The 15893-nt window shown below is 39.3% G+C and overlaps 1 protein-coding gene across 7 annotated transcripts in view; it reads left to right on the forward strand.

The window, feature by feature from the left end:
• RBMS3 (RNA binding motif single stranded interacting protein 3) overlaps positions 1–15893 on the forward strand; it is a 1057118-nt gene that overhangs the window by 527677 nt on the left and 513548 nt on the right. For all 7 annotated transcript variants that reach the window (XM_073003441.2, XM_078377327.1, XM_073003440.2 and 4 more), the window contains one exon: positions 6299–6468. In XM_073003441.2, coding sequence (XP_072859542.2) covers positions 6299–6468 — 170 coding nt within the window. The remainder of the gene's footprint in view (positions 1–6298; positions 6469–15893) is intronic.

Below are 15893 nucleotides of genomic sequence, written 5' to 3' on the forward strand. Positions count from 1 at the left end.
ATTCTACCTAGGAAACCGTGGTAAGGGTTACTATAAGTGTGAATGACTGGACATCATCACCATCATTGTTAATTTTGAGTTCATATTTCTCCATTTGTACCCATTCCTATTTCATTTTACAGATACATTTAATTCTCAGTTCTACTGTGTATTAGAGATGGTTTGATATGAATGCCAAATATTTCTCACACTGTCACCAGTCTTGTATCATAGTCATAACTGCACTAATAAAAAAAAGGTAATGCCCCCCCCTTCAAAATGTCAGCAGTTATGGCCAACATGAAAGCTGCATTAACTTAATCCTGCAGTTTACAAATTCTGGCTGTTCTTCTTTGTCCATTCCAGTCACTTGACATATACTAGGATTTCTCTGTATTACAAAGACTCAAGATTTCCCATACCTATGTCTCTTGCATTGCTACCTGTGTTTGTATTCTGTTGGCATCTCTCTTTTGAAACCCAAGCTGTATTCCTAAAAACTAAAGCTATAACTACTGAAGTGCTGAGAATTTGGGAACTGAAAGAAAATTAACATGGGAATTCAGAATTACCATGTGTGGTAGCAGTGCCTATTTACTTCTCTGTTAACAACATATTAATTGTATTCATGCAAGTGATGCCATGTCTAGTTGCTCCATAATTGCTTTTCTGTGGAATTCTTGATTTGAATTTGGAAAAGGAAATCTTAACTCTAATCCTCCTTTTTCATATGTTGATATAAAACTTAGATGTTGCAAACTACTAAAATGTGTTTGGGCTTACTCCAAGGTTGGCTGAACTTGTGATACCAATGATAAAGGGAAATGATGCCCTATCTTGGGTTCTGATAGACTAGAAGAAGATTTAGAACTCAGTATGGAGAAAGCTTTTTGAATAGGGTTGCACTTGTGGGTGAAGGGATCAGGGATCATAAGAGTGTTTTTTTTTTTGCAGCTATTGCTGATTTTACAAAGATTTAAGGTGTAAAACTGGTGTTCTGCTGTAAATGCATGTTCTAGAAATTTGCATAAAAAGGATAATTTGTATAAGCACAGGAAGAGAGTTTTCTCCACATTTCCCATTAAATTGTACAAGCCAGAACTCTAAAGGATGGTTATGCTCATGCAACCACTGGTAACAAAAGGGGTTTTTGAGCATAGAGTAAAGAGGGAGCCTCATATTTCAAACTATTTCCCCCATTTTTCCTTAAGGAATGAAGGCTTGCTAGGATAGTTAGGGAGAGCAAGGGGATAAAAACTAGCTGAAACCTCAAGAACTCTCATTAATAGAGGAAAGGAACAGCTCTGGGTAGTGAAACCTAATGCTTTTGAAACAGTTTTTTTTTCTTCTTTGTTACCAATGTCATCCTTTAATATGAAGAGTAGCAGAAAGTCAAGGTTCAGCTGTTGTTGATGGTCACCCTGCTGGTCACTGACCCCTACAGGATGTAGTGGAATACTTGGCCTGTTTATCCTAAGCTATATTGTCTCTTTTAGTGGCAGCACTTTGTAGAACAGCTATCTCTCTCATTAGCAAAGTTCACCAAAACTAATTATTTATAGAGTGTAAATAATGAGATAGTGTCCAGCTGGGAGAGGTACTTCTCATGTTTATCAGTGATGGCCAGCCATCCTGACAAGTAAAAGACTGAAGTGTTCATTGGATCATTGCATCTTTAGTTTTTATCCATTTATATGTAAGTGCATTAATTTGAATGATTCTGCTGTTGGCAACCATCTTTTAGAGATAGCAATGAAAAGCAAGACGTTCGCTATGGAATGCATCAAAGTGCATGAAAAGCAACGTTTTACTCTCCTTTTTTCTTGGAAGAGGGACATCTAACATTAAAAAAAGATTTTTAAAAATTCTCTTCACAAATGTTTACATTATAGCTATAGCTAGATATGGTAAGATGCTTGTAGATACTGAAAACAAGTCAACTCTGTGTGTCTGGCAACTGATAAGAGTTCAGGACAACTCTGTTAAGGAAGAAGAGAAGTGCTTCTGGTTAAACAAATTGTCCTTTGGAATGAATTTGGCGCTTCTTGGATGTCTGTGTTTGCTAGAGAGAAAATGCTTCTGCTTTTAAGGCAGAGCAAAGGAACTTTCGGGTATTGTAACAATAATCATAAATGTATTTAAGAGAATGTTCTTCACATACAGAATTAGCGTGTAATCTGGGAATCTCTAATTCAGTAAAGCGTCAGCTCTAAATGTCTGGGTAAAAAAGGAATATATGCCACATATGAACTTAACAATGCCCCCCATGTGCAATGTTTAAAAATTTCATTATGGAAATAGCCAAAATATGGTCCACAGTCTGGGCATGTAACATGAACTAAGAAGAGTAAGCTGAAAGAGAGAGAGAGAGAGAGAGAGAGAGAGAGAGAGAGCAAGGAATGGAGGGGAAGCAGAGTATGTGCAAATTGGCTGCTTCATCAGTAGAGGAGTGGATAGGCACTTTAACAGTGCCAGATTTATAAACCAGTTGAGTAAGCTCCAATTCAGGATCTTGGTACATGAGATAATTTAAATTAAAGGCAACTATAATGCAACAGCAGTTAAACTTTTTTCTCTTTGAAAAAAAAATATGATAATACTTAACCATGTGCCATGTAGTCAATTCTGATCTGTGGTCGACTCCAGGGTTTTCTAGGAAGAGAATCCTCAGAAGTGGTTTACCATTCCCTTCTTCTAAGGGCATCTAGGACTGTACAGCTTAAGGACACAGGCTGCCTTTACTTCCAGGGGGCACAATGAGGAATTGAATTCCCATCCTTCTAAATGAAAACCACTGAGCTATCCAGCCAGCCTTAAAAAGCATGCTTTTTTTGTAATGTTGTGGGGTGTCATAAATTCTGTATAGCTTAGCTTCAGGATGTCTTGATCCAGCTTTTCACCTTATTATTCAAAGCTTGGGATGCTTCAATTAAAAAAATATTATGAGGGATTTAATGAATATGAATACATTATCTTGTATTTGATGAAAATGGGTGCATTGACACATTATCGAAAAATAGGCAACTGTTGTGAGATTTTGTAAGAGTGAAAAGATTAGCATCTCTCTCTCTCTCTCTCTCTCTCTCTCTCTCTCTTGTAGCATTTTCACAAACCTTATCTTTAAAACCTTGGATTTTGCACACATTTTGGTCTTCTGTGTAAAAGACAGATTTTTCATCTGTGCAAAAAACATTTCAGAAGTGCTGAAGTGCAAAAAATACACAGTAACTCTCATTAATTTTGCCCAGTGGAGAGAAAACATTTGAAATTTTTCAGATTTGCGCAAGAGAATAAAATAACTTATGATCTGCATCCATATAAGGACATCTGTGTGCACCCGTCACCTCAGGGACCATCCATAAACACTATATACAGTATCGCAACAATATTCAATCCATCTTTTAAATGACGCCTCATCCCTTCTAGAAATACATATTTTCTTGCTTCCCCCCTTTCCTTTATTCAATATGGCATTTATAAAGTCATGCCTTATCTCATTAAATGTATTGATCTTCAACACTCCTTTTTAAAACTTCATTTCAGATGTTAATTTATTGTAATCACGATTTTCCAAATTTCATTGTACCATTCGTGCAGTTAAAAATCCAATTCTTCCAGTTTTTTCTGTAAGTAATTGAGCTGCTATCATATTTATAGTCTTTTCTTTTGTTGAGTTATTTATGTCATGATTATCTATTAACAATAAAAGTGTTATTCTTGATGATGCTCCAATGTTGACTTCTACTGTTTCTCTAATTTCTTTTAAAACCTTCCTCCAAACTCTTTGTATAACTTTATATTCCCACCGGAAATGCCAATATGTACCCAGTTCTTTTTTTATATCTCCAGCACATCTTTGAATATTGTTTTTAATACACCTAACTGATCTGTAAATATTCTATAAATATTACTAATTCTCTCTTATTTCCTTCTCCATATTTTATTAATATGTTCAAACTTTGTCAATCGCCTATCCTTTAGTTTATTTTTCCCCTCTTTCGACCATTGTTCCAGTTTTACCAATATTCACCAATGTGAAATTTTTCCTCTGCAAAAATACCTCTTAATTGATCCTCATTTTTTATTTTATCCTTCCACATCTGTATAAGAAAATGACATCTACACCTTCTGGAGGTTCAGATTGTCATCTTGCAGTAATCTGAATGTTGCAATTTGGTCTTTTGTAATAAATATTCTTGTTCTAAATCAGCAGAACAGACATGCTTGGCATCAAAAACTGATTACATACTAAGTGTACTGCAGTATAGTAGGAAAAGAGTGCAGTTTTGGCCTCTTATCAGAGGAGGTATTATGATTGTCACAATAAACCTCTTTTGATCTATCTCAGCATTGGTGGACTGTTAGTTATTGGTTAAGGGAAACCAACTGGTTTCATTATGTACGCACCTTGGTGAGTTTATTTAGCATAGTATATTCGAATAGAATAGAATACTTTCAGCCACATTATTGTCTGAATGGAAGTCTATAGCCAGATATAAGTTCAATGGGATGTTTTCCTTATTCCTGATTTGTATAAAACATTAAATTAAAAATTTAATATAAATCCTGTTAGCTAGGCGAACTGATTTAAATGACTATTATAAATATTCTGCAAAACAGTGAAGTCCAGAAAAAAACGGAATCTTGATGGGGGCTAGTGGTGGGATGGGAGGAGTTATTGAAATATGGTTCAGTCCTTTGACAAACAATGTATGTAGATGGTGTCGAAGTTTTGTTATTCCATTCAAAAACAGTCATGCTAGGTCACACCTTAGACACAGAAGACATGTTTACATGCAGTGTTCTACATCCAACATTACGCTATTGCAGTAGTTCCCAACCTTGGGTTCCCAGATATTTACATAAATGTTGACTTACCAGAGTGCTGTTAATTCAGTGGATCTCCTATACTTGCAACTAACAGTTATACGTACTTAGCCCAAAATGTTGTTTTACAGAACTTCATTGAAATTTTACTGTAACATGTACAGTGGGGTCTTGACTTGAGAACTTAATCCGTATTGGAAGGCAGTTCTCAAGTCAAAATGTTCTCAAGTCAAATCTGCATTTCCCATAGGAATGCATTGAAAACCATTTGATCCGTATCTGCTCTTTTCCGTCCATAGAAACTAATGGGAAGCTGCTATTCTGCCTTCGACCACTAGAGGTGGGTATTTTGTTTCTTTTTTTTCTTAGGTCAAGAAAGGTTCAGGGAAGGCAGGGAAAATACAGTCCAGGCAGGACAGTACCAGGCAGTCCAAAGACTGTCTCCCAATCCACTCTCTAAACGCTGGGAGGAGTGAGGAAGCAGACAGGCACCCTTTTCACTGGCCAACAGTTAAATGAAAGTTCAAATTTTGCACTTTCCCTGCCTCCCACGTGGTTTTTTTCAGTTCGTAACTCAAATCTAAGTACTTAAGTCAAGTCAATATTTTCCTATGAGAGCGGTTCTTAAGTCAAAATGTTCTTAACTCAAGCCGTTCTTAAGTCAAGACCCCACTGTACATAGTGTTTCTTATGACAGGGCAAGTGAAAAGGTTTTCTTTAATTATTGGCACTTGCCATCTTCTGAGAAGCACTGAAGAGGGAGGATATGCTACATCATTGAGTGAGTTTAAAAAAAGAAAAACAAAATATTACACCTCCTTTCCTTATATACCTGATTAAGGATATACCTCTTTGTTTAATTCATTCTTGCTTATTTCATTCCATTGTTTTCTCCCTACTGGATGAAATTACAGTACAAGGGTTTTTGTTTATCTTACACATTTCAGGTCCTTTTGTGCAAAAAAAAATGTCAGTAGTGTTTTTTGCAAAACCCAGCCTTGTCCATTTTTACAAGATGTTGTTATGTTAAAATGCCTTTTTTCTGAGAATGATAGTATATTCTTATCTCTGGCATGCATGTTTCCTTTACAAACTACATGGACATTTCAAATTCATACTCCAAGTAGACGATCTGGTGGCTTGAGTGAGAACATGTAATGTTATACTGATGGATTGATCTGAAACACTTATACTGAGTGTTCTAACGTCCAAAATGGCTTATACATCCCTTCTCCACCTCTTAAAAGAGTGATGTCCCTGAAAGTTCGATGCAGTCAAGTGACCAAAATCTTGCTTTGAAAGAATGTCACAGTGGTTCTTATAATGTATAATTGAAATTAGTTCTGCTTGAAGAGGAAGATGGTTTTCACCTGATTGCCCACAATAAAATGCCCTTTTTATAAAATGCCATTAAATACAGATCATTGCTTCAACTTTCACTTATCAGTAAAGTATTTCTTTTCCAATAAAGATATTTTCCCCTTGTTTTCAGCATTCCTATGCACCAGCTCCACATTCCATGGCTCCTCCTAGCCCCAGCACCAACAGTAGCAACAACAACAGCAACAACAGCAGTGGTGAACAGTTGAGTAAAACCAACCTGTACATCCGAGGCCTTCCACCCGGCACCACTGACCAGGACCTTATCAAGTTGTGCCAACCGTAAGTAAAAATGATTTTGCTTGTCCTTTTGCCTGGAGCTGCTCGAGGGTGATGTTTACAAGGACAAAATGTCCCCAAACAGCTTTCAACCTCACACAGGCAGGTTTATTTATGTGCAAATGAAGTAGTTAGGCGGATGGTATGCCTGTCAGTGGCTTACACCTGATAAAGGAGAACTTGCATCTTTAGCTCAAGTGTGATAAAAAAAATCTTCTAGACAGGCTGTGCTGGGAAAGAAGCATAATTTGACCTGCAGAGTCTTTGGTGAGAATGAAGCAAAAGCTGCTGCTTGACCCCAGGTGGGGCATGTATTAGTGGTTGCTAGGGAAACTTGCCATGGTAGGAAAGAGAATATAGGATGGGAAGACAATAAACAGAAGTTGCTACATGGTTGTTTTGAAAGTAACTTTAGGACTGATTGGATAATTCCCCCTGGAATCCTTAATACTACTAGTTGGATCAGAATCAGTTGTTTGAACAAGGTCTGCCTTAAATCTTCATATTTAAAATAAAACTGAGGAACTGGGATGTAACTGCCTCTTATTTCTGCCTACTTCTTTATTTACTGACTGTTATAAGACTACGAATGGTAGTATTCATATAGCCAAATATAGGATATTTCTAGGGAAATTTAATAAGAAACCTTGTGGCTGCTCAGTATTCAGGGTTTCTTACGGTTTGAACCATGTTTGCTGTGGCCTGCTGAAACTCTATCCTCCCCAGTTTCCAGGTGTTAGAGCCATCCTGCCTAAGCCTGTCTAAATGTTTTGATGTTGTGTTTCCTGTGGAAAACATGTAAAACATAAAGAGAAGGTTTGTGTCTCCAAACATGTGTTGGACACAACACCAGGCACTTACATGACCCAACATATGTCTACTGTGTGTCCTCAAGATGTTCATTTCCTCATCAGCCAAACATCAGGATAATCTGAGCTGCCAAACTTGTCCTGATTAATTAAGAATGGCCAGTGGCCAAAACCTGGAAATATAAAGTTGTAAAGGACTATAGAGATCCATAAATTCTCTATAGATGTTAGAATTGTAAATAAAATCTGTCTCCCTCACTTCACAATATGATGACAAGGTCTTTTGTTTATTATTTTCATTTAATTTACAATAAAAACTTGACAGATCCTTTTGGGGGGGGGGTTGCTTTGTCCCTTCCTTCAGCCAGCCTTAGCTGCTGCTCTTCCCAAAGTTGCTATGAGAATTACCTGCTGCATCCAAACTGATATTTCCCTGCCTTGCCGCTATAAAAGTTGCCTTCTGCAGTATCTGTTCAAAGCCACACAGGATATGCATAAGCATCCCACAACCTGTTGTTCTTTGCACTTAGTAGCTTCTCACAGTTCTAGAAGGTCACGGTCCTGCAACTGCAATTGCTTGAGAAGGGGGAACAAAAATACATGTGTTCTCTCTGTAACATGCCAGTGTCCAGCCCAAGCACTGTTCATGTCTTGAATTGGAAAGCCTGAAACAAGGGGAGAGAATCCTGCAGGATGTAGAATATTGATTGTTAAAGCACTAGGAGAAGTGCTTGGTATTCAGCTGTTGTTATTTGGTGAGCACCTAATAGCAGTTCTTACCATGTGGTGTTAGTGGAAAGTTCATAAAGAAAAATCTAGTCCGAATGAGCATTATATACAGTCTGAACGAACATGATATTTGTTTGGCTCTTTCAAAAATCTATATGCTTACTGCTTTAGGTTTTAAATATTGTTCTTTAATGATGTAAGCCACCTTGGGTCATTTTTTAGGGAGGAAAGAAAGGTAAAATATTTTAAATAAATATATGTGGAGGCAACAGGTAAATGTATATTATGCTCTAAATTGGAATCTTTGTTGGTGTATAGGCAAAAAAGGTAATAGGAGGGTTTACTTACCACCTTATCTTCTAGTACATTGGCTACTACATGAGCACAGAGGGTAGAAATGAGCTGGCTGTCAGGGTATGGATGTATGTATGGATGGATGCTTACTGGACAACAGCTCCTAGGTTTAAATTCTCTATCTTGGTTTTCCCAGAGCTTGAGACATTACTTTTTTTAAAAAATATATCTCCCAGAATCCTCCTTTTGAATGCTGTAGTTTCCTGAGATTCTGGGACTTCAGTAAGAAAAAAGTAAAATTTTAAAGTTTTGTTCCAGCCCGAACAATAGTAGGTAAATATAAGAAGAAAATGGGAGAAAAAGAAAAGGTTTTACTTTCCCTTTCCACACATGGTGATCTCTATCCAAGTCAAGTTTATCTAGGACCATCCTTGACTTTATGTCAGAGAAGAGGAAGGAGAGTGAACTTCTCAAGAAGATGGTGGCAAAAGACGTTTACTGGAGGTTAGAAAGTAAATATTTGGATGACAGTTCCCAAGAACCTTACCATGACCAATGGTCATGATGGTTGGTAATTTTGTGGCTTGTGGTTCAAATAATTAACATTTTCAAGGTCTGTGTGCTCCTGGAGAAGGTAGAAGAAGAGAAGACTCTGGCAACTCATTGTGAACTGAAGGGAAAAAATGGGTATAGACAGAGTATGTTAAAAATTAGGAAGGAAAACTGAGCAGTGGTGAATGAGAAAAATAGGGATGTCTTTCTTTGTATTCCTGAAGGCTTTCATGGCTGGGATCTAATGGTTGTTGTGGGTTTTTCGGACTCTTTGGCCATGTTCTGAAGGTTGTTCTTCCTAAAGTTTCACCAGTCTCTGTGGCCGGCATCTTCAGAGGACAGGAGTAGCACTCTGTGCTCTGGTGCAGTTTGTTTGGGAGTTGAGTATTTTTTTAAAGTTTTTTCAATTATTATTTTTTTTTCCACAGAAAAAGTGAAGAAGAAAAAGAGAAAAAACCAAGGAAAAAACCTAACTAACCCCTCAAATTAAACTAACTCCTCCCCCTTTGGAGTCAGAGACTCCAGCCTCGTTAACCCCTCTACTCCCCCAATTTCATTTCCAGTATATACTGAGTGGATATGCGTACATCCTAGACTTTGCCCTACACTCCTGTCTTCTTCTAGGCCCAAGAGTATATTAGTTCCCAGCTTTGTTTTACATAGTCTCGGGGAGTTGAGTATTTATAGCTTTAGGATCAGCTGTTGTCCTTTTCAGGAGATGGGTGATTATGGTGATCAGTGTGTGTTTGTTGTGGGTGCATTGTTGTGATAAGGAGGAGAGATTATCTGTCACTGTGATTGACGTGTGTTGTTAGCTGGTCTTTTGTGTGTAGTGATCACCGGTCCTTGTGGCTAGGTAGAGGTCGTTGACCTTTTGCAGGCTGTATTTTTCAGTGCTGGGAGCCAAGCTTTGTGGAATTTTAAACTTTCTTCTTTTTTGTTAAAGCTCTGCTGGTGTTTGTGGATTTCAATGGCTTCCCTGTGCAGTCTAACGTAATGATTGCTGGTGTTGTCCAGTATTTCCGTATTTTGAAATAGAATTTCATGTCCAGCTTGTTTTGGGGCATGTTCAGCTACTGCAGATTTTTCCGGTTCTTTTAGTTTGCAGTGTCTCTCATATTCTTTGATTCTGGTGTGGATGCTTCATTTTGTGGTTCCAGTATATACCTGTCTAGAACTACAAGGTATCCAGTATACTCCTGCAGTGGTGAGGGGATCCCTTCTGTCCTTTGCTGACCGTAACATTTGTTGTTTTTTTGTGGTAGGCTTGAATACTGTTTGTAGGTTGTGTTTTTTCAAAAGTTTCCCCATGCGGTCTGCGACCCCTTTGATGTATGACAGAAATACTGTATTTGTGGGTGGCTGTTTTTCTTCCTCAGTTTGGGGTCAAATAGGACCCTTTCATATTTGTCCCTACATAAGAGCGCCCACTGTTTGCAAATGCATTCTAATAACGAGGGTGATATAGGATCCCTGGTACCTTGGACTCTACCCCTCTCTTTGGACCATCCTTTTATCATTTTCCTTATGTGGTAATCCCCTGAGTGGTCACTATGGCCGTTAATTTTTGCGTAAAAGGCTAGTGCTGACAGCCTTCCTTGAATAGTTCCTGGTGCCAGTCCCTTTCTAATTAGATGTATGATAAATTGCTGTAAATGCTCAAACTGTGCCGGCCAAGCCAGCTCCAGGTCAACCATTTTCCTAAATTCCTGGAATTCTATACTCACAGCTGAATAACCCTTCCTTGTCCTCTGTGCCAGGGCCAATCTATCACTCTTGTTGCATCTTCAAGCCAATTTGCCAGACCTCTGGGAGCATAATTTCCGGGAACTCCTTGGTTCCCTGAACAGCTCAATCTGTTGGTGTGACAATGCATCTGCTCTCCTATTTTCTAGATCTGGTACATGTCGGGCATGCACTAGTATGTTAAACTACAGTGCCCTTAATATAAAGTGCTCTGACCAATGTCATGACCCGTTCTGAATGTGACGTAAGGTTGTTTATAATGTAAACAACTGCTTGATTGTCACACCAAAACTGTACTACCGAACTTGGAAAAAATACTAGGAATGTCAGATCTCTGGTAATGCTATTTCGATGCCACTCATTGGGCCAAGTGCCAGCACACCACCTCCCTCTGAAGTAAATTCCAAATCCTAAGTATCTGGCTGCATCTGAGTGAACTTGGAAATCAGCTTTCAGCTCGAACTCACCTTTACAGAATGAGATCCCATTAAATTGTGCTAAAATATGACTCCATACTAGTAAGTCTTCCTTCATTCCTCATGTGATCCTGGTTCTATGCCTTGGTCAATGTAGACCCTTCATGGCATTGCACAGTCACCACAGAAATGCACGCCCAGGAGCCACCACTCTACAGGCGAAGTTCAGGTGCCCTACTATCACCTGTAGTTCCTTCAGCGACACCTTTTGCCTCTGTAATAGTGTCACTATCCTAAACCTAAGATCTGCTAGTTTATTATCAGGGTAGTTTATTATCAGGGTAGCTGATGCTACCCTCCCCTCCTTCAGGAACACTCAAGTCTCAGATGGCGGCAGTTGAAATTCACAGCTAGCAACGGAGCTCTCTGCCTCTCGGTGCCCGAAAAAGAAGAGGGCTGCTATAGGGGGAACATCCCTTAAATAACCTGGCGTCCCTCCCTCACTCTTAGAGCTCTCAACAGACCTACAAGGTCTCACATTATCCAAAGGTGGGAGGCAAAGAGTGAGCCGCGCTGCCCAAAGCCTTGGCTCGTCAGTGGCTACAGCATTTGCACTGCAGCAGTCATCCTAGTCTTATACAGTTCACACAATTCACAACTGCACACTTGCTTGTAAACATGGACATTTTTGAACTGAGCATCCTTATTGCTGATGAAGGAACTCTGTTGAGAGCACCATGAAATTCATTCTTGCAAATAATGATAAAAATATTGTTGTCCTCCCATATGAGGCAAGATAAACAAGGATTTATATCTTTAGTTCTATTATATGCCACACCATGATGCTTTTATAGTCTTTTTACTGTATCAGTGACTGAAAATTTCAATGTAGATTATATATACTGTATCTAATTCACTACAGGTGTACACATGCAAATAGCTGTAGTCAAATTTACACCAGCTGGCACTTTAATATTCACTTCACTTATTTCTGGTATCTTAGCCATACTGCAAAAAGCTAATATCTAATGGTCCGTTATTCTGTGGTTCTGGAAGGTAACCAGCTGTCCATAGAGTTGGCCAATTTCATTATAACCTGAGAGTTGTTGTTAAAATTCTGAAAAAAAATCTATAGTTTTGTTTTAAGTTCGGTCCCAGGTATTTGGGCTCAGTGAGTTTAACGAGATATATTTCCAAGTACGACTGCATAGAACTGCATCATTAATGCATATTAGTTATGATGAACAAGATACTGATGCAGATGGTTTTATGTATATTTAAGTTTTCTTTGCATTTCGATGCAGAAGTCTCTCCTACAGATGTTCTAATAACTATGTAGCCAGTATAGCACCACTGAGGAATAAAAGAGAGCTCTTGGCATGCTTGGGATACTCCAAGGTTTGCAGAAGTGAACAAATATTTATTAAAAATCTAACATCCCCTCCATCTTATCCTAGTCAGAATTAAGCATCCTCAGTATCCATTCAACACAGAGTGAAAAGAGTGGAAGGACATGTCTGCCTGGAACCTTGATGAAGAATGCTGTTGTTAGGAGATGAAAATGTAATGCATTGTTCTATTGTATGTGCCATGTGTTCATTTTGACAATATGATAGATTTTGTGATCTCTTAATGTATGGGAGCCATCTTCCCTATTTGATTGTATGTATGGACATATCTTGGACTCTGCCTGATGAACATCTAGCTTTAGAAAACTGGGTTTAAAAGCAGAATGATCAGACTTCTTTAAAGAAATCACTTTGGAAAGTGAAATACATAAAGACAGACTATCTATCTTTCCTACTGCTTTCTTTGAGTTTCTCTTGTCCTCTTTACTGGAGTTTTGCTTATTCATCCCTGCTCATAACCTTTTCTATCTGTTACAATGTGGATCAACAAAGGATGACAGATCCTTGCTTGTCTCATATTCACATAGGAGGCCAAAGAACTGCAACGTTCTTCTCCTCACTGATGAGGCTGGTGAGACATTTCCTGATGCTGTTGATAAGAGCAAGAATTGTTAGTTTTTTGCTTTTCTTTTTTATTTTCCCCAATTGCTCAAAAATACACAAAATTATGATGGCTGCTCTCTTTTCCAACAACACAAGAGGCGACTCTATACATGGAAATCACCAGATGGGCAATATCGAAATCAGATTGATTATATTCTCTGCAGCCAAAGATGGAGAAGCTCTATACAGTCAGCAAAAACAAGACCTGGAGCTGACTGCGGTTCTGATCATCAGCTTCTCATAGCAAAATTCAAGCTTAGACTGAAGAGATTAGGAACAACCACTGGGCCACTCAGGTATAATCTAAACCAAATCCCTTATGAATACACAGTGGAAGTAAAGAACAGATTTAAGGAACTCGATTTGGTGGACAGAGTGCCTGAAGAACTTTGGATAGAGGCTCGTAACATTGTCCAGGAGGCAGCAACGAAAACCATCCCAAAGAAAAGGAAATGCAAGAAAGCAAAGTGGCTGTCCAACGAGGCCTTAGAAATAGCAGAGAGGAGAAGGGAAGCAAAATGCAAGGGAGATAGGGAAAGTTACAGAAACTTGAATTCAGACTTCCAAAGAATAGCAAGGAGAGACAAGAGGGCCTTCTTAAATGAACAATGCAAAGAAATAGAGGAAGATAACAGAAAAGGAAAGACCAGAGATCTGTTCAGGAAAATTGGAGATATTAGAGGAACATTTTGCGCAAAGATGAACATGATAAAAGACAAAAATGGGAGGGACCTAACAGAAGCAGAAGACGTCAAGAAGAGGTGGCAAGAATACACAGAGGAATTATATCAGAAAGATGTGGATATCCCGGACAACCCAGACAATGTAGTTGCTGACCTTGAGCCAGACATCCTGGAGAGCGAAGTCAAGTGGGCCTTAGAAAGCCTGGCTAACAACAAGGCCAGTGGAGGTGATGGCATTCCAGTTGAACTATTTAAAATCTTCAAAGATGATGCTGTTAAGGTGCTACATTCAATATGCCAGCAAGTTTGGAAAACTCAACAGTGGCCAGAGGATTGGAAAAGATCAGTCTACATCCCAATCCCAAAGAAAGGCAGTGCCAAAGAATGCTCCAACTACCGTACAATTGCACTCATTTCGCACGCTAGCAAGGTTATGCTCAAAATCCTACAAGGTAGGCTTCAGCAGTATGTGGACCGAGAACTCCCAGAAGTACAAGCTGGATTCCGAAGAGGCAGAGGAACTCGAGACCAAATTGCTAACTTGCGCTGGATTATGGAGAAAGCCAGAGAGTTCCAGAAAAATATCTACTTCTGCTTCATTGACTATGCGAAAGCCTTTGACTGTGTGGACCACAGCAAACTATGGCAAGTTCTTAAAGAAATGGGAGTGCCTGACCACTTTATCTGTCTCCTGAGAAACCTATATGTGGGACAGGAAGCAACAGTGAGAACTGGTCATGGAACAACTGAGTGGTTCAAAATTGGGAAAGGAGTACGGCAAGGCTGTATATTGTCCCCCAGCTTATTTAACTTATATGCAGAATACATCATGCGGAAGGCTGGACTGGAAGAAACCCAAGCCGGAATTAAGATTGCCGGAAGAAATATCAACAACCTCCGATATGCAGATGATACCACTCTGATGGCAGAAAGTGAGGAGGAATTAAAGAACCTTGTAATGAGAGTGAAAGAGGAGAGTGCATAAAACGGTCTGAAACTCAACATCAAAAAAACTAAGATCATGGCCACTGGTCCCATCACCTCCTGGGAAATAGAAGGGGAAGATATGGAGGCAGTGTCAAATTTTATCTTCCTGGGCTCCATGATCACTGCAGATGGAGACAGCAGCCCTGAAATTAAAAGGCGCCTTCTTCTTGGGAGGAAAGCGATGACAAATCTGGACAGCATCTTGAAAAGCAGAGACATCACCTTGCCAACAAAAGTCCGAATAGTCAAAGCTATGGTTTTTCCTGTCGTGATGTATGGAAGTGAGAGCTGGACCATAAAGAAAGCAGACCGCCGAAGAATTGATGCCTTTGAATTGTGGTGCTGGAGGAGGCTCTTGAGAATCCCCTGGACTGCAAGGAGAACAAACCTATCAGTTCTAAAGGAAATCAACCCTGAGTGCTCACTGGAAGGACAGATCCTGAAGCTGAGGCTCCAGTACTTTGGCCATCTAATGAGAAGAAAAGACTCCCTGGAAAAGACCCTGATGTTGGGAAAGTGTGATGGCAAGAGGAGAAGGGGACGACCGAGGATGAGATGGCTGGACAGTGTCTGCGAAGCAACCAACATGAACCTGACACAACTCCGGGAGGCAGTAGAAGACAGGAGGGCCTGGCGTGCTCTGGTCCATGGGGTCACGAAGAGTCGGACACGACTAAACGACTAAACACACACACACATGATGGCTGCTACTTTGTTTCATGGATTTTTAAGAACTAGAATTGATGGGGTGTTTCTTTTTGTATAATTTTGCAGTCCTTATGTGTTTGTTCTGTGGGTGCACTTTGCTTTTCAAAGGGGCAATTTTTTTATTTATTTAAAATATTTTACCCTGCCTTTCACCTTGCAAGGGACACAAGGTGGCTTACAAACAATGAAATATAATATTTAAATATTGACTATATAACAGTGGTTAACATCATTAAAATACAATATTTAAAATGACAGTGATGCCTCGCAAAACGAACGCCTCATGCAACGAAAAACTCGCAAGACAAAAGCATCTTGCAATTTTTTGGTGACTCGCTAGATAAATTTTTCTAGTTTTTGCAAGGACGTCTTGCGAAGCATGGCCATAGAAAAATTCATCTAGTGTGAATGTGGAGAATTCCCTCCCTCCTTCCTTCCTTCTTTTCCCCCCCACCCCACTCTGGTTCCTGAGGGCTCTCCCTCACACAACCC

The sequence above is a fragment of the Pogona vitticeps genome, chromosome 6, assembly GCF_051106095.1.
Source record: "Pogona vitticeps strain Pit_001003342236 chromosome 6, PviZW2.1, whole genome shotgun sequence".
NCBI classification, from domain to species: Eukaryota; Metazoa; Chordata; class Lepidosauria; order Squamata; family Agamidae; genus Pogona; species Pogona vitticeps.